The sequence below is a fragment of the Vipera ursinii genome, assembly GCF_947247035.1.
Source record: "Vipera ursinii genome assembly, chromosome: 6".
NCBI classification, from domain to species: Eukaryota; Metazoa; Chordata; class Lepidosauria; order Squamata; family Viperidae; genus Vipera; species Vipera ursinii.
Window position 1 is genome coordinate 64,404,947 of NC_139515.1, and position 27,366 is coordinate 64,432,312.

Here is a 27,366-nt window from a genome sequence, read left to right on the forward strand (position 1 = left end):
TCTATCAACATTTTCCTATTCTTCATCTAGAACCAGGTGACTGAGCAATGCAGCTATTGTGTTGTGTGTGATTCCTTCTAGAACCATGCAAGAAATGCTTCCATTAAATCTTCCTATTTTTCCTGTTTCTGCTTGTCTGTCTCATTCAGTTCCTCTGCTTTTTGCTAGTAGCTTCCTCTTGAACATTGAAAAAACTGATTTTTAAGCAAGTTGTGATCTTGCAGATAGAACAAAGGAATATATGGATAATATCTTAAATCTCTTTCTGTTTTGAAATAATTAAATACTGATTATGAGGTCAGTGACACCATTAAGACTGGCAACCATATGTGCTCCAATCTGACCATTCTGTGCATAAAGAACCCATGAAACCCATTAATGGCTATTAAGAACTACTGTTACTGGTCAAAAGAATATAGCTGATCATCTTGATAAATTTCTTTTTTTTTGAAAAATTAAATAATAGTTACTTGGACTTCAATTCTTCCAAAGAGCATTTTGGCCAGATCTGAATGATAGTACAATTATCATTATTTTACATCAGTTTTGAGAACTTTCTTCCTCTCAATTCAATTGAATAGCTACTTTTAAGAGAAAAAAGTAATATCTTAATTTTATAATCAAGCCATATGAATCATGCTTCTTGTCATTTCCTCAATTCACTATTGGCAACCTAAAGGCTTCCTTCAGGTACTATTATAGATTTTAATAAGTTTTCTCATATGATTGAGAACAGAAGAGTTGCCTTGGCTGTTATCATCTGTCAGTGATTTGATTAGTTCCATTTTTTTAATCTGTCCAATTCCAAAAGATTCAGTCTGCTATGATGCCTATCATCCTGACTAACTCTATTAAAGCTACTTTTTTCCTACTAAAACAGTCAGTGCATGATACATTCTTGTAATCATCTTAGCATCCTGGTACATTGCCAGCAACAAAATTAAATAAATAAATGAACAGGTTTGGTTGTTTAGTACAATAGCAGCATACGTAGTATTGAAATACTTTATGCATACATCAGCTAAAATGTATTCTCCATACCACCTGGAATGTTTGGCTACAGTTTCATAAATTCTACATATTAAACAATTATTGTAGTGATATAAGTTGGTTTGTGCTACAGAAGAAATTTAAACATATTGCTTTTGACATTTTTTCAACCTGTTTGAGTATATGGACTTATTCCCCAGTGAAAAGCGTACGTTTGACTGTTCGTCATAATTTTGAATTACTTGATACCATTACTTCAAATGGTTTGGATGAAAAAAAAATCCTTTAACCTTGAAAGGCAAACTTTATTTTAGTCATTGTTGGCATCTTGTTAAAAAGCAATCATGGTAAAAATATTTTAACTAAAGCAAACCCTGTTGTCTCAAATGCTGTATTATTCCTTGACCTAATATTGCAGTTTAACCTGCCAGCTGGATCTGTCAGGCATGAGATGGATCCAACCTGTACGTTGGTGACTGTTTGCTTTCTCTTGTTGCTGTTATTCCAATAAAAATCAAAATCAGAGTTCTATATCTATAAAGAGATGAAGCAAATTCTTTTTGAATCCTTGTTAAGTTATGTATTCAATCATGAAAATTAGGGACAACAATCTAATAGTCCTGTGTATTTCCTACAGTTGACCGCATAGTTGGATTGGATCAGGTGGCTGGCATCTCAGATTCAGCATTACCTGGAGCCTTTAAAACCAGGAAAGGCATGTTCCGAACAGTAGGACAATTGTATAAAGAACAACTAGCCAAACTGATGGCTACTCTGAGGAACACCAACCCCAACTTTGTCCGTTGCATCATCCCTAATCATGAAAAGAAGGTAAAATCCAACATTTTGAACACTAGAAGTATCATTAGATCATATGGGTTTTCTATTGGTTTTTATTATTTTATCATTCTTGTATTTTAATTGGGCATTGGTTTAATTTTCTTTTAATTTTTGTACTGTTATTTATATATGCCCTGTGAACCGCCCTGAGTCCCTTAGGGAGAAGGGCGGTATAGAAATCTCAATAATAAAATAATAAAATAAATAAATAAATATATGAACCTTAGAAGTGATTTAATGAGAACTATAAATATTGGTATTATTTTTGACATATTTATAATTGTGTTTCTGTTTTCAATGTAGTTGCCATTCCCAAAATTTCTAGAAAGAATACTAAATGTCAAAAGTATTTCTGTGTGAAACAGTGAATATACGTATCAGACAAGATCTCTGTTTACTTGAATATAGCCTTGCAAAGTTTTGTATGACAGTAGATAATGGCATATACATATGCACATAAAATGTATGAAGCTGAGGAACAGAATTATAAATCAAGAGAGCAAGAAAAAATTTGGTAACAAGAGCAAGAAGTAATATTTTCCATACATTTTTAGTTGCTGAAACACATGTTCTTTTTATAAAAAAATATGTCCAAAAGAGACATGTTTTCTTTATCCAGCAGAAGGCAGTTGATACTGGAACCCAGAGAGGTAGTTTGCTAACTAAAAAGTCACAACTGAAGAAACTCAGCTATTTGCTCATGCCTGAAGCCCCCAGATGGGCGCAAGTGTGGAGGTGGTGGGGGGAGAGGGATGTTTGACTTTGTCAGTATGTGATGAAACAGTTAATAGAAAAAAGATCACAACTGAGAAAAACACATTAATTTGGGTCTGAAAGTAAATTTATTGAAACTATCTCAAAGTCATATGTTCTGTCTCATCCCTCAAGGAGGCCCATTTTAATACATATTACAGTAATCTGCTTTTGATGTTTTAGTATGATTTTAGTCACAGATATAAAATGGAATACGCAGTATAGATACTTGGCTGCAGTATCTTGGTAACCATATGACATAAAGAGATTCTGTTAATATGCGTCTTTTCTTCACAGGCTGGAAAACTGGATGCACACTTGGTTTTGGATCAGCTTCGTTGCAATGGAGTCCTGGAAGGGATCCGTATCTGCCGGCAAGGTTTCCCTAACAGAGTTGTCTTCCAGGAGTTCCGACAAAGGTAAAACTGAGTTACAGTTTCAGATTGTATGGTGGATTATTAACTCAAGATTGTTGGCTTCTGTGTTCATTTCTTAGATGAAACTATGCCTTGGCTACTGCATTAAATAATAGTTTGTTGTTCATTCTATAATAATATAGAATCTCTGTTCAGCATTTAATAGTGTTAGAGATAAGTGAATACTGAGTGCCCATTGGTGGGGAAGGTATAAGCAGGATCATACCTACAGGCACATCCTGTTAACATGTCTTTTTTATGCTATTATGACTCCAAAAGCTGTAATATATCAGTTATGACATGTTTTTGATAAAACAACAAACAAGGTTGCTTCACTTTTTTGGAATTAAAAATTGGGTCTTTTCCCAGAATTCCATTGGAAAAAAGTCTTGCTATTCCTAATTTATGTTTCATGCCTTGAATACAATGACAGAACTATATTATTTTTCCTTCTAGATATGAGATCTTGACTCCAAATGCCATCCCTAAAGGTTTCATGGATGGAAAACAAGCTTGTGTGCTCATGGTAAGTCTCCTGTTTGAAATTAAGTTGTAAGAAATACACCGGAGAAGCTAAATTCAGTCCTTCATTATCTGGCATACTCTGAAACTTGAATGTTTAAAACTTCTAAATCAGTCCTCCCGACTGATGCATTCCAGAGAAAATAAAACTTCCTACGTACATGACCATTTAAAGTAATCTGGAGGGCCCCAGCTTGTGGAAAATGTAAGTAATGTTTTATATTGAATTAATCCCAGTTAATGGTTTCATTCATTCATTCATTCATTCATTCATTCATTCATTCATTCATTCATTCATTCATTTTGTGTAGCCATCAATCTCAAACCAGTAACTTTGGGCGGCAAACAATCATTAAAACAGAAGAGTTAAAACACAATACAAACAAGGAATTAAATACAAATAGTAGTCAGGAAATATTATAATCAGTCAGTGTCAATATAACCAAGAAATAGGCCTCTTCACACACTAAGGAGCCCAGGCCATTACTCAATAGCCAGATTTTGAATGGCCAACAGGGTTAAAGCCATTCTTACCTGTAAGAAAGAGAATGTTCCATAAGGCGGGGCTAAGGCATCACCTAGTCTCCATCAGCTGACATTCCTTGACTGATGGGACCTGAAGCATGCCCATCCTGCCAGACCACATTAGATGGCTAGAATCATTTGGAATAAGACAGTCCCTCATGTAGTCTGGTCCCAAGCCATGAGGGCTTTAAAAGTGAAAACCAGCATCCAGAAAAACACTGGTAACAATGCAGCTTCTGGAGAATGATGTTATATATGCTGAATAGCCCGCACCATTTTACAGCTTGTGCAGCTTCCAAATACTTCTTAAGGCAGCCCCATTAGAATGTGTTGGGGTTGTCCAAACGAGAGGGCATGGGTGACTATGAGCAGAGTCTCTCATTATTGTTCATGATTCATTTCTAAAATTATTCGTTTTTCTAAAAATAAAAAAACAGCTGTTTTAAGGTATATGTTCTACTTGTTGACAGTTTCAGAACAGAAGATTATATGTCCTAAAACCCCTTTTTTAAGGAATTTGCCAATTTACTTGTTTAAAGACTGAGTTTGAAGAAATGATAAATGAATACATTTTTCAATATTGACAACATACATTCTTCTCTTTCATTTTAGATCAAAGCTTTAGAGCTAGACCCAAATCTTTATCGAATTGGACAGAGCAAAGTGTTTTTTCGAGCAGGTGTCCTTGCTCACCTTGAAGAAGAAAGAGACTTGAAGATCACGGATGTCATCATTGGGTTCCAGGCATGCTGTAGAGGCTACTTAGCTAGAAAGTATGTATACAGTAATGTGCAATCTTTTCTCATTAATGTCAACAATGGCAACAAATCACTGGTATTCTGAATTTAGGCATCTTTGAAAACTGCAAACAAAATCTTTTAAGGTAGGTAAATGGAATCTGATCATATATATGAGCAGAGGAAAGGATTGAGAATTAAACACAAGGATGGGGAAGGGAAAGTGTAATGCTGTGACATCTCTATTAATTAGTAAGCACGAAAGAATCTGAGGTCACTTCTTTTTTCCCCATTTCAGAGCTTTTGCCAAGCGCCAGCAACAATTAACAGCAATGAAGGTGCTGCAGAGGAACTGTGCTGCCTATTTAAAGCTTCGCAACTGGCAGTGGTGGCGATTGTTTACAAAGGTATGACTTGGAAGAAACTTCAGTAATAGGAAGGTCAGCCACAGTGCTAGATAGGCATCCATTCTTCACTAGTTACTCTGTGCTGTCTTTAAGCTTTGTACAGATTAGGCCAAGTACTTCTCCAGCGATAAATTTGCAACTGTAAAACAGCTTACTCCTGAAATTGTGTCTCTCTGCAGGTAAAGCCATTGTTGCAAGTCAGTAGGCAAGAAGAAGAAATGCTGGCCAAGGAAGAAGAATTAATGAAGGTGAAGGAAAAGCAGGTGGCTGCCGAAAACAGATTGACTGAAATGGAAACTCTCCATACACAGGTGAATAAGTGGCTAGCCTGATGTACCTCTTTGTTACTTGTTCATACTTTTAAAGTACTATAACTGACTTTGGTAGCATTCTATAAACCTAGGTTTCACATTAATGATTGAATAGTCACAAATGGATGGCTGCTGCTGCTGTTTTCTAAAGTTTGGTAACGATCACAGAATACTTTTCATTATAGATACAGCATCATGTAAAATACGTATTTCTTTTATTTACATTTAAATGATATGTGAAGGAGGGAAGTAAATTTCTTCATAGGATGGTCTATCGTTTGGAATGGAGTGGTACCATTTTCCCACTTGCCCTCCCATATATATATAATACTTTATAAAGTTGTATGCATGTGTTTCCCTAATATAGACTTCTGTATACAATAATAGAGGTCCAGGTGTTTCTTGGAACAGTCTATACCTGATTCATGCAGGGCAGACAGATTATTAGTTTGCCCTTGTATAAAGCACTCCTCCTGTGGAGTGCTTTTGAATGTCAGCTGGTGTTCACCTTAAACTATTCTGTACCTCTCCTAGCAGGGAGAAATGTGTGACTGACAGACTAAGGAGTTAGCATTAAGAAACAGCACATACAGGAATTAAAATGCAGATAGTATTGTGCAGCTACAGAGCGTTTAAAGTTTGGTTTCAAGGATCATATTAAAATGGAGGACAAAATTGTTTCTAGGAAGTAATGGAAGCTTAGAATAGCTGCTGAGATGGGTCAATGTAAACTGCACGTGAATAACATATAAAACATAAAAATATTAAAGAAAATTGAGTAGGCCAGTGAAGTAAACCATGAAATAAGATGCTAATTTTTCTGTTAGGTTATTTTAAAAGTTTTTGCTTCTGATTTTTAAAATCCATTAATATAGGAATGGAAATACTTGAATTTACACTACTACGCTAATGACATGGATAATAAACATACTAAATCATCCATCCATGGTGTGAATAAAACCTGCTATTTAGCAAAATTATAAATTATTTGGCTTGTGGCTTTCTCATTTAGCTCATGACAGAGAAGATGCAGTTGCAAGAGCAGTTACAAGCAGAGATAGAGCTCTGTGCTGAGGCAGAGGAGATCAGAGCCCGCTTGACCGCTAAAAAACAAGAGCTGGAGGAGATATGCCATGACTTGGAAGCTAGAGTGGAGGAAGAGGAGGAACGGTGCCAGCATCTACAAACTGAGAAAAAGAAGATGCATCAAAACATTCAGGTAATGTGCAGAACAGGAGTGTTGACATAGCACAATAACTAACGGTTGAATGTAGTCATGGAGGTGAAAGAAGAAAGTATAACAAAGAGGGCAAAATTTGGACGATGGACAAAAGTGGGCTCTGTAAGCCATGCCTCCATTATTGGTTTTGTTATTTTTCCATTCAGACATCCTAGCTGTTGAATAAAAGATTGGCTTATAATTCTTAGAAAGGAATAGCAAAATCTAAGGCTGGCCTGGATACTTTATGCCAGTGTTTTTCCTTATTTGTGCAGGAGCTGGAAGAGCAACTGGAAGAAGAAGAAAGTGCTAGGCAAAAACTACAACTGGAAAAAGTTACCACTGAAGCAAAAATAAAGAAACTGGAGGAAGACTTGATAGTCTTTGATGATCAGAACTGCAAATTGGCCAAGGTAAATCATATGGTGAAATGGCAAAAGAGATAAAGCACACTGTATCATTTTCAGCATGAATGTGAGAATTTATTTATTTATTGATTGATTGATTGATGGGATTTATATCCCGCCCTATCTCCCGAAGGACTCAGGGCGGCTAACAACCAAACATATAATAAGTACAGAAATTAAGATAAAAATAAAATTAAAATCATCTGTGCAATATATTAAAATAAAAACTAAAAATAAAATAAAAATTCTAAATATAATAATTAAAATGCCTGTCAGTCCAGGTCAGCCTGCTGGAAAAGGAGTGTTTTGAGGCCGCGGCGAAAGGATTGGAGATTTTGGGCCATCCAAAGCTCAGGGGGGAGCCGATTCCATAGGGCTGGCGCTCCCACAGAGAAGGCCCTCCCCCTGGGGGTCACCAGCCGACATTGCCTAGCTGACGGTACCCTGAGGAGGCCTTCTCTGTGTGAGCGTACTGGGCGATGGGTATTTGTTCCCGGCAGCAGATGTTTATGTTACTTCTAGTTTCCTTTGCCAACCTCTGGTACCGTATAAATAAATATCTCTTTCTGGAGGTTGTTAATACAGATAACTTTGTACAGAACAATTGATATTCCTAATCCATTTGGTATTTGGGAAGGATCTTAAATGCCTGTAATTTCTCATAACCTTCCCAATAGTCTGAAATTTTTGATCCCATTGATGTTAGTGGTATAATGTGTTAAAAATAAAATACATGCCCTTGACCCCCTGAAGTAATCCATACTTGATCGAGAAAATTATGGTGACTATGTCATATTTCTGATTTTCAGTTATTGAGGCATTTCAGTATATTGCTAGGAAACAGCTTGGATGCAATTAATTTCATTTAAAAGTTTCATTTAGTAAATAACTTATCACTTATCACCATGATTTCCTGAAGGATTTATGTTTTTATCATGCACACTTTGTTTTGTAGGAAAAGAAATTATTGGAAGACAGGATTGCAGAGTTCACGACTAACCTGACAGAGGAAGAAGAAAAATCAAAGAGTTTAGCTAAACTCAAGAACAAACATGAGGCTATAATAACAGAATTGGAAGGTAGGAGGAAGACCCTCGAAGGCAGGGGTGCCAAACTGCCGGCCCACGGGCCGGACGTGTCACGCAGAAGCCGTGCCCACCCCATTGTCTGCAATGGCAAAACCATCCCGATACATTGTGCGGCATCATGTGACGTCGCGAGTTTGACATGTCTGTTCTAAGGGATGGGTTTATTCAGCCTCTCTCCCTCAGAATTTCTAACTCGCCATACAAAAACAGTTAGATCTTTATTGGAGACTGAATCTCAAAGAGTTAATGTCACAGTCATAGAGGGTTTGTATATGACATATTGATCAGTCAGATAGAACCATTCAGTGGCTGATTGGTCGAAGCTTACACACTCAGGCAAACTGTGCTCTAAATAAAAACAATGTCTAAAATAGACAAGTAAAGAAGAAGGGCTAGTTTAATTTTTCCTCCTGGAGGATTATCTCTCCTTGTGTATACAGTGGTGTCTGAATCTTGGGGTTTCTGATATAGCTAGTAATTCTGAAATATAGATGTCTGTAATTATTAATAATACTGGCTTAAGGGTTAGCATTTTCAAAATTGAGTATCATTCCAACATTCAGAATGTTAGTGATGGTTTTCCACCGGAGAGGAATGAATTAACCCCAAAAGGTCCAAGGGTGATATTTCTAATTCTTGAATTTAATTTTAATGTGGAAGCCTGAACTGGGAATTGTGCTATAGGCCATCATCTCTGCCACATATAAATGTAAGTTGGCACACTTTGGCTATTTGTGTATTTGAATAGTATTATGAAATCCGAGATACATCAGATCTATTGTTTCCTTCAGAACGATTACGCCGGGAAGAAAAGCAGCGTCAAGAATTGGAAAAGACTCGCAGAAAACTAGAGGGAGACTCCACAGATCTGCACGATCAAATTGCTGAACTGCAAGCTCAAATAGCAGAACTCAAAATGCAGCTGGCCAAAAAAGAAGAAGAGCTTCAAGCAGCTTTGGCTAGGTGAGCCCAGTTGTATTTCTAATTGGAAGTGGATGGGGATAACAGGCCTCTAGCTCAAAGAAAATAGTCATGACCTCTTATGACTTATCAGTTGGCATCAGTTTAAAGCATAGTTAGCTTTCTCAAACTAGCTAGTGCTGATACTTTCTCTGGTATGGAAAAATAAAACTTAAGCATTTCAAATAGTATCCAATTACAGATGTAACGAGTTCACATATTAATAACATGTTAGAATAGCACTTTAGTTTCCTTTACCATACAATTCTATACATGTTTATTCAGAAGTAAATTCTAGTGATTTCAAAAGGATTTTCTTCCAGGTAAATGTGTAGAAGAAGATAATTTCTCTGTATAGAAATATGAAATAATGCAGCATGTTGTTTGTGCCTTTGAACTGTGCAGGGTGGAAGAGGAGGCTGCGCAGAAGAACATGGCTGTGAAGAAGATCCGTGAACTTGAATCCCAAATTACAGAATTGCAGGAGGACTTGGAATCTGAGCGGGCTTTTCGAAACAAAGCAGAGAAGCAGAAGAGGGATCTGGGTGAAGAGCTTGAGGCTCTTAAGACTGAGCTAGAGGATACCCTAGACTCAACTGCAGCACAGCAGGAACTCAGGTGATTGTAACAATCTGCTTCTCGACTACGTTAAAAAAAAATACAGATTCTCCAATTGGGTTTTAAGATTTGCAGTTTTTCTAATTGAAAACTTTGCCATTTTATGCAATTCCTTCAGATATTCCTTGTCTGTCTATCCATCTATCCAATTTATATACCAAGAAGTGACTCTGGGCAGCTCTTTTATGTGCTGAGTCTTCGTCTCGTCATTAACTTTGGGATACAAATAATGTAACTTTCTTAATTTCTGTCTAACAGAGGTCTTTTGTTATTTTCTGATAGGTCAAAGCGTGAGCAAGAAGTGACTATTCTAAAGAAAACTCTGGATGAAGAAGCAAAAACTCATGAGGCTCAGATACAGGAGATGAGGCAGAAGCATGCTCAGGCGGTGGAAGAGCTGGCCGAACAGCTAGAGCAAACTAAACGAGTATGTAATTTTTTTAAAAAAAGAAATCTTTTCATTAGTTAAATATCCTGATGCAGTTTGCAGTTTTTAGAATATATTGCCCATTACCTGAATTATATTCAGAAATGATGCAGTGGAGATTAAAGGTGAAGCTGTAGCATAATGTTTTTCAAAATGGGGCACTCATTTCAATATCTGAAAAGCAACAGAGAGTGATACTTGATTTAAGGATGGATGGTAATTAGACAAGCTAAAAGATTGTCTTCTTTTACCTATGAGAGAATGGGTATTTTGGGTATTGTATAAATATTATTTTCTTATTGTAACTCGTAAATCTGCAGAATATTTTCAGTTTGCTTTCTTTGTATAGACATTTGTGAGCAGGCAGGAAGCTTCAGCTCATGGTAGCACAAATCTTGTTAACCCAGAATTGAAAACCTACAAGTTCACTGTTCTAGTAGTGTCCAAATCCGTATCAGCCTTCTGACTGCTGCGTCAAAATTTCATTTTGAATGAGTGAAATTTAAGACTTCTAGAGCAGTCATGCCTCACTATAAAATGTCCTTGTCTTGTAAAGGTGAAAGTGAATCTTGAAAAGGCAAAACAGGCCCTGGAAAGTGAACGTGCTGAACTCTCCAATGAGGTGAAAGTACTTCTGCAGAGCAAAGGAGACTCTGAACACAAAAGAAAGAGGGTTGACACTCAACTCCAAGAGCTTCAAGTAAAATTTACAGAGGGCGAGAGAATCCGGACAGAACTCACTGAGAGAGTTAACAAGTTGCAGGTAAGGATTCAATATAAGTTCTCTTTTGAGTTCTTCATATCTAGCTACCTTGCAAATGCAGGACAAAAAAACCTGTATTGAAACCCCTATACTTATTGCTTAACCCCTAGTTCCAAATTATATCAAATATACTATATACTCTATATATAAATATACTCTCGCTTTGCAAGAGTTTATGTAGTTAACATCTTTAAAGCCCTACAGGGCACAGAATCAGGTTACCTGAGGGTCTGCCTTTTTCTGAGAGTATCTGCCTTTCCTATTAGGTTTGTTAGGATATTAAGGGTTTTCCCTTAAATGCTGTTACCTGATTGGACCTTGGAGGGACACCTACTCAGCCACCCCTCCAGTCCTTTGGAATAGCTTCCCACCTGACATCTGAGGATCCCTATTCCTTTAGCCTTCACGAGGGCTTTGAAGACCTACCTCTTCTCTCAAGTATTAAGCTAGGATGGGAGTAGAGTTGTGAGAATGATTGGTCTGGCATTTGAGGGAAAGAGTACTTTTGTTTTTAACTATGTTTTTTATGGATTCTTGTGAACTGCCTAGAATCGTCTTATGACATTGGTGACCATATGAGTCTTGTAAATAAATAAAATAAATAGTGGGTTTGCAATTTAGATGGATAACAAGCATCTAATATAAATATGCTGTTTGCTATGTGTATCTCGCCTGCCATATTAAAATGATATCAAGTAATAAATGACAAACCTTTTGATAATGGATGGTTTCAATATTTTTTAGGTTGAGTTAGACAACGTCACTGGTCTTTTGAATCAGTCTGATAGCAAATCTATTAAATTAGCAAAAGATTTCTCTACGTTGGAATCACAACTGCAGGATACACAGGTAAGCTGCCTATTTTTTTTCATGATTGACCACAAAATACCATTTTAAAATGCCATTATAATTTCTGTTTACCAGTGACAGATCTTTTAGTTGATTGGGAAATGCAGATTGCACTTTGTAGCCAGCTTAAGGTGTGATCAATAATCACCTTTTCTTTCTGTAATAGGATCGTATGATTCATATTGAACTTTGGATATCTTCAGAACTGAAAAACTTTACTTTTTCTATATCAAATTCTGTTCTGTACTTTGGAAGCAAAATGCAGCATTCTTAATCCTTAATTCTTATTCCAAGAAAGAAACGGGATTCCTTTTTCTAGTTAAGCTGTTAAATGAAAGTGCTTTGAGAACACTATATGAATAGCATAATCTTGCTTGCCTGACCTTTAGGATGAGGGATGGGGCTAGGATAGTAACCACCATGAAAACTTTAGAAAATAATTGGACTGAGAATGGCCACTTCAGCTTCTCTTTGTGTTCCAGTTTAAGCATAGCTCAGATGTAACAAGTATTTGGATTTTTACCACTCATGCGATTTCTAATAGCAGACGCATCTAAGAAACGAAATAGTGCAATGAACTTGCTTAGTTATCAGTTCAGTAGTGAAACGTAAATAAAGCAACTTAACACAGTTCAAGTGAGTTCTGCTCATTTAATTCATTCCAAGTGAGTTCTGCTAAGCACATTGATTTGTTCTTAGATTGTAAGCTGCCCTGAGTCTTCGGAGAAGGGCAGGATATAAATGGGAATAATAATAATAATAATAATAATAATAATAATAATAATAATAATAATGATGATGATGATGATGATGATGATGAAACTGACTTATACATCAGATTTAAAAGATACATTTCTTTGGTTTGTAGTTGGTTTACCTTTTAAATTCTGCATTAATCGCTTTTTTATTTTTGACTTGCAAAATAATTGTGTTTGCGTCTGTATATTCATATGCCTCTGATTGGTGCTGAATATAGATGTCGGGACATAAATTGATCTTGATCTTACTTATCATCCAATTTAGACCTTTAAAATTTGAAGGCAGCTATTGATTATAATAATGAAGCATGTCACATAAAGTATTTTGAGTTTTTTAAAATAAAAAAGCAGTATATATTCTTAAACAAGAAATGTCTTATATCAGATTTCTCCCCCCCCCCCCCAAAAAAAAAAACAACCCCTAAGCACATTGATTTGTGCTTAGATTGTAAGCTGCCCTGAGTCTTCGGAGAAGGGCGGGATATAAATGGGATTAAAATAAAAAAAAATAAAAAAAATAAAAAACAGAAATGTCTTATGCTTTGTTGGAAGACTTGGCAATTTACCCTAACATGACAAGAAACTCTACAGTGCTTTCTTCATGCACTCTTACGAGTTTATTTTACTCTTTTGAAAGTAAAAATCGAGTTGGCAAGTTCATTTTGTGTTGTAGAATTTACTGAGTCTCATTGAACTATTTGTATTCAAATTCCCTAGTCTTCAGGTAGGCTAAATCACACAATTAGCCAGTGTTATATAATTCCATCTGCAGGAGCAAATTCTGGCTCACTGTAGTATCAGAATGTAATTATTGCTCAAGTTTCTTTTTGTTGTAGATCTAATATCTTTGGGTACTTTGATTGACTCGTTCAGTTTATCGATTATTATAGGAACTGCTTCAGGAGGAAACACGTCAAAAACTGAGCCTTAGCACCAAGCTGAAACAGATGGAAGATGAGAAGAATAGCTTCAAAGACCAACTAGAGGAAGAAGAAGAAGCAAAGAAGAACCTGGGAAAACAGATTTCTGCCCTTCAGTTCCAGGTACTATAGAACAAATTTATAGACTGGATCTGTATGGACATAATATTAGATTAGGTTGAAGGCGGACAGATACAAACATGTTAAAAGAGGTCTATGAACAGTTCAAAAGCTGTTATTTGCTTATCATTAATCACCACTTGCTAAGTTGCCTGGATGCAATAAGTCTGCTCTGTCTGAATTATGATTTTTAGTGAGCTACTTCTTAACTATAGTTTAAAAGTTTGGATTTATCGTTTATCTAATCTATGCTTAAATTATGAACTTGAGAAAAGGAACTGTGTTAATATTTTGTAAAACAGTGCAGGAATGAGCTTTTCAGGATAAAGAATAAAATATAATGCTGTTAATCTGATATAGAAATAGAATCTTTCCATTTCTTTTTAATACTGCTAGGGTTGGAGTGTGAGGAAGAATGTATAACCCTGAGGATAGCTGGACTGTGCAGATTATATCCAAATCAGGCTTTCAGAGATACTTTATTCTATTGTGTAAAATGTTGGATTAATATCCTGGGTGGAAATGGAATAGTTATTTGAATAGTGTTTTTTTTGTTGTTTTATATATTGCTACTCTGGATCTCTAGCTTTGCAAGCTGTATGGCATTTTGTGCCCATCCTGCTGCATCTTACATGAAAATGCCACCATGCTTCTTCATTATTTCAAAAAAAAAAAATTGCCCACCTCTTCAATTTTCTTACAACTTTTTTAGAGGCCTACCTTACTTTCCTTTTTCCTTTTGCAAAATTGTGTTAAAATTCCCTCTTATTTTCTAATTAGTTAAATAATGTACTTTACCTAGATTGGAGAAATGAAGAAGAAGATGGATGAAAGCATAGTTTGCCTGGAATCAGTAGAAGAAATCAAGAAGAAGCTTCAGAAAGATTTGGAGGCTATGAGCCAACGTTATGAAGAAAAAGCTGCTGCTTATGACAAGCTGGAAAAGACTAAGACCAGGCTCCAGCAAGAGCTGGATGATATTGCTGTGGATTTGGATCATCAGAGGCAAATAGTTTCTAACCTGGAGAAAAAGCAGAAGAAATTTGATCAGGTACATATAACTGTATTTTGGGTAGACACCTTTGCCCTGATACTTGCTCAGTAAAGGAGTGGAAGTGTCTACGCAGAAAAGCGTCTGCCAAGAAAATGTGATAAAATGGTGGTAATGTTTGTTTGCAAGAGACAAATACTTCGTTGTTTAGTCATAAGCCTTATGACTAAACAACAAAGTATTTGTCTCTTCCAAACAAACATTTCCACCATTTATCACATTTCCTTGGTTAGGTTTTTGTTTGAAAAAGAACTATGAGCTGCATATGTACTTTTTCTAGGTCAGTTCTAAAAGGGCGCCATATGCTCTAATTTGGGGCAACAGCTGATCAATTAGCTTTTCATCCTAACACATATCTGGAATTGATAACTAACCTGTACTAGGTGCTCATATTGTTTCATTGGTGATGTTGTGATTCAGGGTCAGCCTGTGGGTTCGGCAGTTGGGTCGGATGACTCAGAGGAGGAGGGGGGTGTTGAAGAGCTTGCTGAGGGGGTTGGAGAGCTTGCTGAGGGGGTTGGAGAGCTTGCTGATGAGAGCCCCCAGCCAGGCCCCACGATGACCCACAGCTGGCCCTGTTCAAGGACGCCCGACGCAGGAGGCAGTCAATCAGGAGTAAACAGGAAGGCAATGGGGCACCTCGGAAGGAGGCAGAGAGAAGCCACGCCCTGAACTGTATAAAAGGGGAATGCGTGGGAGGGCTGGTTTGCTGAAGGCAACCGCTTGAATAGTTCCTGTTTCATAGCTCCTGTTTCATGGTTGGTGTCTTGTTTTGCTCTGTTTTATGTTAATAAATTTGGCAGGCTTAATTCCAGCCTCTTGCCGTTTGTAAAGGGGTTGTCCCTGCCTTTTCTGCAGGGCGGGTAGCAGGCTGGTACAGAACAGGTGATACCTGAAGGGGCAACCATCGCAGATAGCCAAATATTTCATTTGGAAATCTTATGGTACCATCATTGTCTCTTTTCCAGCTGTTAGCAGAGGAGAAAACAATATCTGCCAAATATGCCGAAGAACGAGACCGTGCTGAAGCAGAAGCGCGAGAAAAGGAAACAAAAGCCCTTTCCTTGGCTAGAGCCCTGGAGGAAGCCATAGAGCAGAAAGCAGAGCTAGAGCGACTGAATAAGCAGTTCCGGACAGAAATGGAGGATTTGATGAGTTCAAAAGATGATGTTGGCAAAAGTGTAAGTTGATAGTATCTGAGTGAAAGTGATTACCGTAATACAGGCTTGTGACAAGTCTTAGCAGGTAAATTGGATTACTTTGCACTTTTAGTAAGATTAAAAAAAGAGATGCTAACTGCAAGTATTTTTTTTTAGAATGGAACAACATATATCAAAGTCTTCAAATCTCACTATTCTGAATGAAGAGATACTAACTAGTAAAGCCCTTCTTTCTACAGGAAAATTATGGCGCTTGAATTTTTGAGTAGCAAAGGCAATTTATTTTTTCTAAATAAAATAGTTGCTATTAGGTTTCAGGATAAATATGTTGCTTTTGAAGCAGTATGTTCTAACACAGGGGTCCCCAAACCCCAGTCCACGACACACCACACCACTGGGCCGTGGCCCATTCGGTACCAGGCTACGCAACTGGAGCAGTCAGCCAATTGCGCAAATGGAGTTGCGCGCACCTGCTGCTCACATGGAACCACACACACACACACACACCCCAAGGCCGCCAATCCGTGAAAGGTTGGAGGCTGCTGTTCTAACAGTTCTATATAGGCTTCCTTGCTTCCTGCCTACATACATATAGGTGTCAATATTTAGTGATTTAATTTCTATATGTATTAATTGTCTGGGATGAGAACCTAGATGCAGGAACTCCTGATTAAGTTACTTTCTGGGTTTTTTTTTAAAAAAATAAATAAAAAGGACAGAGAACATTGGGAGTATTGAGGCAGAGAATTGTTAATATAACTTACTACCTTTAAAGCTCTGTGTGTCACAGGACTAGGTTATCTGTGAGACTGCCTTTTTCTAAGGAAATCTACCTCCTACCAGATTGGATGGGGGGGGGGATTCTAAGGGGACCTCATAAGAGTCCCTTTACTGTGGAAGCCCCTGTTCTCTGCAGCATCCTTCCCCATGATCGGGAGGTTCCTACCCTTTTAACCTTCTGAGAAACACTTAAGACCTGGGTTTTTCCCTCCAACTGCTGGGATAGGGTGAGATTGATAAGATGACCCTATTGTGGGTTGCATGTGAAAGTTCAGCTATGGTGCCAAGTTTTGCTGGATTTTATTGCTCACGGTTTTAGCATTTTTTATTGTAAATAGATGTTTTATTTTTTTTGGTTGTGAGCTGCCCAGAGTTTGGTATAAGATGAACGGCTATATAAAGGTTTTAAATAAATAAATCATTTATACCTTATTTTTTAAAATACTGGACAATACAAACAATGGCTGTGTCAATATAGGGAAGCTAATTTTGTACCTTTATCCTATAGGTTCATGAGTTGGAAAAGTCAAAAAGAGCTCTGGAGCAACAAGTAGAAGAGATGAAGACTCAGTTGGAAGAGTTAGAGGATGAACTGCAGGCCACAGAAGATGCCAAATTGCGCTTAGAAGTAAACCAGCAAGCCATGAAGGCACAGTTTGAGCGAGATCTTCAGGCCCGTGATGAACAAAATGAAGAAAAGAGAAAGCAGCTGATGAGACAGGTAAAATTTCAGAGATTTTGAAAATTCCTGAACTGTTGTTAGCATTCTTTAGTGGAAAACTTTAGCCAGGCAATAAGATTAGTTACCAGTTAGCTGTTCCAACTCTCTGATGATTTAGTAAGCATTAATTTTTTTTGTCCCCTTGCATTAAGATGTGGGACCTGGGTTGTATTAATGGGTAAATAGTGCATGCTTTGATTCCTTACAGGTGCGAGAAATGGAAGTGGAACTGGAAGATGAAAGGAAACAGCGCTCTATTGCTGTAGCTGCCAGAAAGAAGCTGGAAATGGACCTCAAGAATTTGGAGGCCCATATAGACTCTGCTAATAAGAATCGTGATGAAGCTATTAAACAGCTCCGGAAATTACAGGTGAGGTTTGTTGCTTGTGTAATACTGATGAAATAAGCAATCCAAACAATTATTAAGGCTTAGCAGTTGTTATTTTGATTCAGGAAAGAAGTCTTGTATGAATGTATGTATGAATCTTCAGATGGGTTTTATGAAAAGCCTGTATCCTTTTAGGTAGGGATGTTACCTGCATTAGCCAACAACTATCCATCCAAGTTCCATCCTGGTCTCTTTCATTTTGGTTGGCCCACTGGCCTCTAGTTCTAGGTGTCATCTAATGGGAAATAGATTAACGTCATTCCTGAGCCACAGCAGTATGCATGTCAGTGGGGGACTGTAATTGTAGATAAGGCATCTGATGAGCACACAGTAAAGGTGTAGAGGTCAGCAATTTGCTGGAGCTTGAGGTCTCCACCCACTTTGTCTTTATTAGGCTTTTGTCTTTCCTTCAGAGTTTAACCAGTCCTTGAGAACCAGATTGAATAACATCCCTTTTAGGTATTTCACAGAGAGAATGTTTTATGTGTAGAAGTTCTCGCATTGAATTTTTGGCTGTGCTAGTTAAAAATCGTTGGGTTGCCGATTTGAAAAATATTAGATGACTGAAGCCTTGGAGACCTGTTGACAATATGCTAGACTTGTCTTGGGCAAAGTACACAGTGAATCTGATTTGTTATAAAGCAGTTTCATATATACATGAATTTATAACTTTTTAGGCCCAGATGAAGGATTACATGCGGGAAATGGATGACACACGTGCCTCAAGAGAAGAAATTTTGGCACAAGCTAAAGAGAATGAAAAGAAGTTGAAGAGTATGGAAGCAGAAATGATTCAAATGCAGGAGGTAATCTAATTTTTTGGAGGGAGGGGGGAACTCTAATAAAACCTAGAAGATATATGCCTATATGTTTTAGGTGGAGTGCAAGAAAGCTACAGAGATTAAAGGCATGGAAAAAAACTCAAAATGGAACAGTTAAAAATAATTTATTCCAGCACCATTAAATATAACTCTCCATATATTTCTGTTCCTACAAACCCTATGCTTCCACCACTTACATAAACTTACTTCATTACATTGCTTTTTGTTCTTTAAATATCTCAATTCATTCTTTCTGAGGATGTCATCTTTCATACCACAGGTTTCTTTCCCTTCTAAGTCTGTTCCCTGGTCCTTCTTATGGTTCTTTTGTAATTCAGTCCTTATTCATTCTCTCTGAATGACCTAAATACTTCAAGTACTTTCTACTGGTCACTTCAATTTACATTATTCAGGACATAATCCCAGTGACAGTATTTTATTGCTTTATCGTGCATATTTCTTAAGTACCTCATTTCCATTACATTCAGCTTACTTATTTGCTTCAGTTCCATTCCAGATAATTTCATTATTTTAAAATCCATTCACTGTACTGGAGGCTCCTTGTTAAGCCTTCTTCATTCACTTCCAAAACAATTTTATTTCTATCAAAATTTGCTTTTAACCTTTACTGTCACTTCCTTTTTTTCAGCCCTGTTGTTTTTGCTGTGTAAACATTATATAATGTCATCCTCTCGTCCTATCATTATATTATAGTGATACTCTGTAGCATAATTTTCTGCAGTCTGTTCTAAACAGTGTCCACATCCAATTTCCTTAAGGCCATTTTCCATTCATTGAATACTTTATTATATAGGATACATATCACAATGTCATTTTCTATTCCTGCCACCACCAAATAATCATCTGTCTCACATTCAAATATGTCATTATTCTTGTATTCTTCACTAATTTTCTTTCGACATAAATCAATTATTCATTTGGATTTTTATTTATTCCTTTACCATGTGTAGGTACGAATAGATTTTGTTCTTGAAGCAGTTTTTTAAGCAGCTAAATACCAATCACATTTTGTTTCATTCTAGAGTCCAAATCATTTTTTGTACTTCTCATTTCCAACCATCATCAAGCAGACGTCATTCATGTCATCAAGCAGAATATTTTTTCCATTGATCAAATTCATTCAGAACACTGTACATTTCCTCACAAAAAACTGTATCTGATTCTTCCATTATCACCAGTCATTGGAGCATAGCATGCAACTATCATTAATGTAGGGGTTACTACATTACACACAAACTAAAGAAACCTAGGTAACATTATATTTTCTAAAATACATTTTATCCTTTAATTCATAATTAATCTTATACCATCCCTTCTGCTTGCCAATTTATTTTATCTACCAAACCATTGTATCTTATTCTAAAACCTTTCTGACTATATCTATATGATGCTACTTGGGTCTTTTAATAAATATATATAATAAATATTATACATAATTGACTGTCAATTATTCTGACTTGTCAAATTATATGATTGTCCTAGCTACAAGCAGATTACAACATTTTTTAAAGCTTGATTTTCAACAAGGAGTTTGTGCGCATCTTACTCTGATTTCAGGAACTTGCAGCTGCTGAACGTGCCAAGCGCCAGGCTCAACAAGAGAGGGACGAGCTGGCTGATGAGATTGCTAACAGTAGTGGCAAAGGGTGAGTAATACCGCTTTCCCCCCCCCCTTTCACGGAGCAACAAGGATGTTCTGCAAAAGATATTCCATAATGCCTGTACCTTAAGTGCTGATAATTAGATGTAAAATGTTCTGTTTCTGGAGACGGAGTGGTTAGCTGATAACTTTCTGAGACTTGCTTATAGATGATAAATAATTAGGTATTTTTTTCCTTCAAAATGTTGTATATGAATATATTCCTTCTGCATCTCAGAGCGCTGGCCTTGGAAGAAAAGCGTCGCTTGGAGGCTCGGATAGCTCAGCTTGAGGAAGAATTGGAGGAAGAGCAGAGTAATACAGAGTTGGTGAATGATCGTCTGAAGAAGGCAAATCTTCAGGTATTTGCTTGAGAGGTTTCACTTGGTTTGAATTTAGAATGCTGTCTGAAACCTGAAATGGTCGCTTTTAAACCTTGTTTAATGGCTTAATATATTGCACAGTATCAGCTAATTGTGATATATTCAACCAACTATGAATAAGCAAGACATTGCTTAGGCATTGTGCAGTGATTAGTTCTGCAGCTTCCGATAATGAGCATAAGTTACAACCGTAATTGTTTCCTTTATAAAAGTAAAAAAAATGCATACAATTATATGTATATAATTTTCTTTATTGGCACTGAACAGTGATTACTTTTCTATATTCTTCTGCTCTGCATCATTTCCAACCTAAAAGACAAGATTTTAGTAGGAAGTGTCAAAAATGAGGAAAGGAGAGACTGAAAGATGAGGAGGAAGAAATACTCACATGCATGAAGTTAACATACTTCTTCTTCTCTTTCCCAGATTGATCAGATAAATACAGACCTGAATGCAGAAAGGAGTAATGCCCAGAAAAATGAAAATGCTCGTCAGCAAGCAGAGCGTCAGAATAAGGAACTAAAGGCAAAGCTTCAGGAAATGGAGAGTGCTGTAAAATCTAAATACAAGTCTTCTATCACTGCTCTTGAGGCAAAAATAGTACAGCTGGAGGAACAGCTCGACACTGAGACAAAGTAGGTATTGATAATCCACCACACGCTCACTCTCCGGCTGATGCAGTTTAATGGCCCTGTATATAATTTATCTTTACCTAGAGGAACAGTGGAAAGTGATAGAAATTGGAGTTACTGAGAGCAATTTACATGGGCAAAAATCAGCAACCTTTTGCACATACCACCTAATTTTTAGGTGCTGATTATTTTAACCTTCATTAAATCCTGGCTATGACGTCCTTAGAAGAAGACTGAGTGAAAGGCAGAGCAGTCAGTGACTGCTGGGGTCTTTTCAAGTTAATCTAGAATACAAAATTAATCTTTGAAGTAGATGTATGTGGAAAGTTGTGTATTGGCCTTTAGTGACTCCAATTTCCATCTCCTTCAGTTGTTCCACTGCACACTCAACTGTTATGTTTCTCCTGTTTAGCAGTTTTTATTTATTTATTTATTTATTTATTTATTTAATTAAATTTTTATACCGCCCTATTCCTGAAGGACTCAGGGCGGTTTACAGGGCAGCATAAAATACAATATAAAAATAGTATAAATTAAAATAGATTAAATTACTTAAGCCCAACAATTAAAACAATATTAAAAGCTAAAACCCCTTCAGTCCAGGCCTGATAGATTAGGAAAAAGTTGTTTCAGTGGAAGAGAATACTTACAGCTCAGGGTGGAATTGTGAAAGGTTTTGTGCTGTCTGAGCCCGGTTCTTTTCTTGCAGATGGCTCATTACCAGACTAGGTAACATTTTCAGTGCTAGGAGTAGGGTTTGCCCTCATTGTATATACCAGTGGCTTGCCCTGTCAGTATTGATGGTAGTGATCTTGCTGGTTTTTTTTTAATTAGGTTCTTGTTTACTGTTGACTTGTTTGCCATGCAGAACAAACATAACTGTTCAGGGTAGCGCAGCAGAATGCTTGATGGTAGCAAGCGTACAGCTCAGACTATAGAGAGCCTTCAGAGAGTAACCAAGTAGTGTCCCATTGTTTATTTGTTTTGGTCCTAATTACGTTCAGTGCCAAGTTCTAACCTAACAGTCTTTTAACCTTTAGTATACTTGTGCAGTTTTTAAGCAAAGGCGCATGACCTACCTACTTTCTTTAAAGGGAACGCCAGGCTGCCAGCAAGCAGGTCCGACGTACTGAGAAGAAGCTGAAGGATGTTATGCTACAAGTGGAAGATGAAAGACGCAATGCTGAACAATATAAAGATCAGGTATGTGCAGTTTCAAAACTGATGCTTGATAATCCGAGCTGTATGGCAGAAACCATTGCCTACAACTCTACAAAGCTTCCACCTGTTCAGCAAGTTGTTAAGATGTTAGCAGTATTGCCCCTTGTTGATTTCTACAACCCTTTTGTTATGGGCAAATATTCCTATATTAATAATTGTTTTGTCAGTCTTGTATGTGATTTGAGTAATCAGGATGTCTAGTGATAGAACTTCTAAGTTTTAGGGCTGAGCTATCCCATTCATATTGCTTGACTTATGAAGTCTGGAATGATAGACCAATGTCCAAGATAAGAAGGAATCTATCAAGGGAAAGAAGATACAACTAAATGTATTAAACTAGGATCAAGAAACTTTGCTCATGTTCTCATTGTGTGACTTTGGGCCAAGTACTATCTTGGCCAAAATATATCCCGCAGAGCACTTACTTTGGAGCAAATTCCTCTTGCATAGTACTGTGAACTATCAGGGGAAAGGAAGAATTCCAAAATAATAATAAATGAAATTAACTTTGCATAATGTTCAGGAATATTCTGTATTAGAAGTGTGCTAATACTTCAAAAGTACCACTTATGGCATTTCAGATTGCGAGGCCACTTTGTTAGAATGGAAAAAGACATGAATTAATGATTTGAAGAGATATGCTTTGCTCCGCACTTCTTTTTAAAGAATTTGCACTTAATTATATCCAAGATTCTGGGTCAGGGTTGATACCTGCATGTGAATAAACTAGAACCCTGATGATTCCTCTTTTTGCACTATAGGCAGATAAGGTAAATGCACGCTTGAAGCAACTAAAGCGTCAACTGGAAGAGACAGAAGAAGAGGTACAACGAGCCAATGCAGCTCGCCGGAAGCTGCTGCGAGAACTGGAGGATGCCACTGAGACTGCTGATGCCATGAACCGGGAGGTTACTTCCCTGAAAAGCAAACTCAGGTAAAACTGCTGTTCACATGAACTTGCCTTAATGTTTTTACCTTGAGCATGCTAATGTCAGTAGATTGCCTAAGAATGGAATACCACTTTTCTCATATTATAATTTGTGTTACTTTCTCCAATAGACGAGGAGATATGCCCTTTGTGATGACACGCCGGATTGCCAGGAAGGGAGCAGGTGAAATGTCTGATGAAGAACTGGATGGCAAGGCAGATGCTGGTGATGCCAAAGCTACTGAGTAGAATTCCTTCCAGGTTACCCATTATCAAATGACCTACCCTCCCTTTGTCACAAAACCCTTCTAAAGTATGCTGGGGAAAATGGATCATAATGTTGCAATGTTTCTTGGACTATTTGGAGCCATCAGACATTAGTGTCATCTCTCCCAGCATCACACTCTTTTGTATTGAATGCCAAAGAGTCTGTAATCTGATATGAGACTGGGCACTACAGATGCCTATAACATTGATTGTTCTTCCCACAAGCTGCCAGTAAATGTTTGTAATTTGGTGGGAAAGAGAATACATTTTTGTTGCTATAAATCAGCTATTTTCTTCTAATAATGAGTTTGTGATAAGAGGCAAGGAATCACGCTTTATTCCTCCTCTTTTGTTTGCTTTTGGCAATCATGTTCTGTGACCTCATAGTTTCAAATTCTTCGGTCTGTCCACTTAGCAGTTTAAGACTCATGTTGAATAGGAAAAGCAAGGATTCCTAGCATGCCTTCCAAACATCTTTGAAATCATGTAGATCATAAAATCTCTGGAACGGATGAAGGAGAAGGAAGCTTCTCTTACAAGAGACCATTAATTTGATCCCTCCTTGTAACTAATACCTGGACAGTTCTGAAGTGCAATGGTGTCTCAGGCTTCATGTCTAAGATGGAATGAACCAATAGTTAGTGACAAGTCAAGAAAGCATCAAGTTTTTGTATGTTCTTATTGGAGAACGTGTTTGGGACCAAATATATTTAACGGTAAGAATCAAAACTTAGTGGGTTTGAATGGAGTATGGGCAAGGAAGTGCTTCTTTATTATAATGTCCAAGCCTCTAGCTCTATAATCAGGGGATAGGTTTAGTTATTCTGCACAGTGACTAAGAGTATATTAAAGAAGAAAAAAACTTTTAATCTGCACAGATGATATGTTGAAGACCTTGGTATCTCTTGTTTATAAGGAATTAAGAAAATACAATAAAGGTCTTTATCACTGCCTTTCTATGGGGACTGCAATTATATAGATAGTCTTTACTTTTCTACACCATACATTGGTTGCTGGATTTATCTGTATTCTTAACCATATTGTATATGCTGCATTTAAACTTCTAAGTAAATGGCAAATTAAAATAAGAATATCCTATACTGTATGGTTATTCCTCTCACTGCAGGAACCACCTATCCCTGTTGCTGCCACCAAACCAAATTTGCAAACTTTTTTTATATAATAAGTGCCTTAGCATGTGTCTCCACTACAGTCAGTAATGGATTGCCGGTGCTCCTCTAACAATAAAGATTATCCATGTACTACAATCTCTTGTGTGTACTTCTCTACCACGTGCTTGAATACAATGAAAGTGACAGGAACTGTCATAATGGAGCAAATTATACGCCTTTGTTTTGCACTAAACAGGATGCAGACAAGTAGATACTGCTTGAGATTGATAAGAACCTTCTTACTGTGAATAGTTTTTGATGAAAGAATAGGGTTTCTCACAAACAGTACATAAGATACGGATAGTGGGGAATAAGTGTTTGGATATAACTTAATACAGCAGGATTATAGTAGCCCTGTCCTTTTATATTAAAGTACAAAAACATCCCTGAAGTTCTTGCAGAATCTCAGCTATAAACTAAAGAAGGCCAGTACTGTTATCTGTGGGTAAGGGCTATATATGAATCACATGTGTAATCATGCACTTAAATGATTTGTTATATAAAACAGTATCATCTGAGGCAAACAATGACTTCTTTGCATGCAACATTAAATGGGAATTTTCTCACATGGCTTGTTGAACAACCAACCCCATTCTGCTTTCCATAAGTTTTAATGGATATGTTATATCACTTTTAATTCAAAACCCAACAAAACTCATTAAACTTTAGCATCATGTATTACTCAGTAATAAGATCTGAACATGAAGCTGTGTGCTAGATAATGGAAAGTTTTCAATAAAGTAAATGTTCTTATGCTTCCCTAGCAAAAGATTGAAAAAAAAAAGCCTTGGATATTCTTGTAGTGCATAATGCTGCTGTTTTCCATTGGGCATAAGATGTAAACTCCATCAGCCAAGAATTGTAAGTAAGGGACTAGATTTGCCATTTGTAAGTCTGTGCAGTTGTAAAGTGAGACTTCACATGACTGGACCCAATTTTATGACCATTTTAGTATGGCTGGTAAGTGAATCACATGGTCATTAAGTGAATCACACTACTGTTAAACAAATAACAGTTGCTATATGAATCCAACTTCCTGTTGACTTTGCTTATCAAAAGCCAGCTGGGAAGGTCGCAAATCACAATTGTGTTCCTGCAAGATGCTGCAACTTTGTGAATGTGAGTTATTGACAAAACACCTGAATTGTGACCACATGACTGTGGGGGTGGTGTGATGGTAGTTAATTTTGAGGATGGGTCATAATTCACTCTTCGGAGGTGAATGAACCATTGTTAAATGAAAGGTTAGAGTTAGGGTTAAGGACTACCTGTAGTCCATGTCAATATGTCTGTAGGAAATGGTCATCTGATTCCTTTAAAAAGGTGACACAGTTTGATTCTATTTTCTCACTGCCAAAATGGTACTCATAAATAGCAGAAATGAAATAATCCACTTTACCTGGAGACCTTTGGTCATTTGATATAAGGTATAAAGTAACAGGAATCCTAGGTAACACAATGGGAAATGTAATATAATGCAAATTTAATTTATTGGTCAATTCCCTATAATCTTATTAGAGTGACAGTTATAATGATTAAGGATACCTAAGAATGAAAAGGATGCATCTGAGAATAAAGTGCCAGCACTTCAAATTAGTTGGTATCTTAGTTTAGCTGTTTATATTCCTTTTTTTAGATAATTTGTTTTGTGAATTGTTCTACAATTCACAAAACAAATAATCTAAAATAAAACCATGACAAAAACAGCTCCTAAACTATGTTCTGCAATCAGGTTAAATTCCAACATTATTTTAAAAAGAAAAAGCAACATGCTAAGTAGATCACATATATTAAATAATCACTCTCTTCTAAATGACATGTTTATATTAATTTTTATGACCTGAAGAAAAATAATATAGTGATGTTCAGGGGCAGGGAATGGCAGGAAGGCTCAAAACCAAAACTGAAAGGATTGATTGATGTTAGATGCAAGGGATAAAATACAAGGATTATGCTCAGGCCCTCCAAAAGGAAATTTAGTTACCCATAGTTACCCACACCTCTACTCTGCAAGCTGCATTGGCTTCCGGTTGCCCTCCGGGTGAGATTCAAGGTGCTGGTGATGACCTATAAAGCCCTACATGGCTTGGGTCCGGGATATCTGAGGGAACACCTGCTGCCGGCATCAAGTTCCCTTCGTCCAGTGCGCTCCCACAGGGAGGGTCTTCTCAGGGTGCCACCAGTAAGAGATTGCCGGCGGACGACACCCAGGGATAGGGCCTTCTCAGTGGGGGCGCCTGCCCTTTGGAACCAGCTGCCAGTGGAGCTGAGGACTGCCCCCGACCTCCGTTCATTCCGCCGGGACCTGAAGACCTGGCTCTTCGAGCTCTCTGGCCCAGGCTGAGGATTAATCTTATTTTAACTGGGGTTTTACTTATACAGGGACAAATTTAATTTTTTTTAAACTTGTTTTTAACTTTTGTATTTTGGTTTTTAATTACCCTGTAAACCGCCCTGAGTCCTTCGGGAAAGGGCGGTATATAAATGTAATAAAATAAATAAATAAATAAATAAATAAATAAATAAATAAATAAATAAATAAATAGATAGAT

General features: G+C 37.1%; 1 protein-coding gene across 5 annotated transcripts in view; it reads left to right on the forward strand.

Moving 5' to 3' along the window:
• Positions 1–24,910, forward strand: part of MYH9 (myosin heavy chain 9) — an 83,004-nt gene extending 58,094 nt beyond the window's left edge. For all 5 annotated transcript variants that reach the window (XM_083365510.1, XM_083365511.1, XM_083365509.1 and 2 more), the window contains exons 16-41: positions 1,628–1,821; positions 2,881–3,002; positions 3,456–3,525; positions 4,659–4,819; positions 5,082–5,190; positions 5,370–5,501; positions 6,514–6,720; positions 6,996–7,133; positions 8,083–8,206; positions 9,007–9,178; positions 9,581–9,793; positions 10,076–10,220; positions 10,777–10,983; positions 11,728–11,832; positions 13,481–13,633; positions 14,433–14,681; positions 15,650–15,862; positions 17,130–17,342; positions 17,551–17,712; positions 18,408–18,536; positions 20,130–20,218; positions 20,450–20,573; positions 21,021–21,229; positions 22,321–22,429; positions 23,209–23,381; positions 23,507–24,910. In XM_083365510.1, the coding sequence (XP_083221636.1) occupies positions 1,628–1,821; positions 2,881–3,002; positions 3,456–3,525; positions 4,659–4,819; positions 5,082–5,190; positions 5,370–5,501; positions 6,514–6,720; positions 6,996–7,133; positions 8,083–8,206; positions 9,007–9,178; positions 9,581–9,793; positions 10,076–10,220; positions 10,777–10,983; positions 11,728–11,832; positions 13,481–13,633; positions 14,433–14,681; positions 15,650–15,862; positions 17,130–17,342; positions 17,551–17,712; positions 18,408–18,536; positions 20,130–20,218; positions 20,450–20,573; positions 21,021–21,229; positions 22,321–22,429; positions 23,209–23,381; positions 23,507–23,624 (4,040 nt within the window). In that variant the 3' untranslated portion in view covers positions 23,625–24,910. The remainder of the gene's footprint in view (positions 1–1,627; positions 1,822–2,880; positions 3,003–3,455; positions 3,526–4,658; positions 4,820–5,081; positions 5,191–5,369; positions 5,502–6,513; positions 6,721–6,995; positions 7,134–8,082; positions 8,207–9,006; positions 9,179–9,580; positions 9,794–10,075; positions 10,221–10,776; positions 10,984–11,727; positions 11,833–13,480; positions 13,634–14,432; positions 14,682–15,649; positions 15,863–17,129; positions 17,343–17,550; positions 17,713–18,407; positions 18,537–20,129; positions 20,219–20,449; positions 20,574–21,020; positions 21,230–22,320; positions 22,430–23,208; positions 23,382–23,506) is intronic.
• Positions 24,911–27,366: the final 2,456 nt, after the last annotated feature.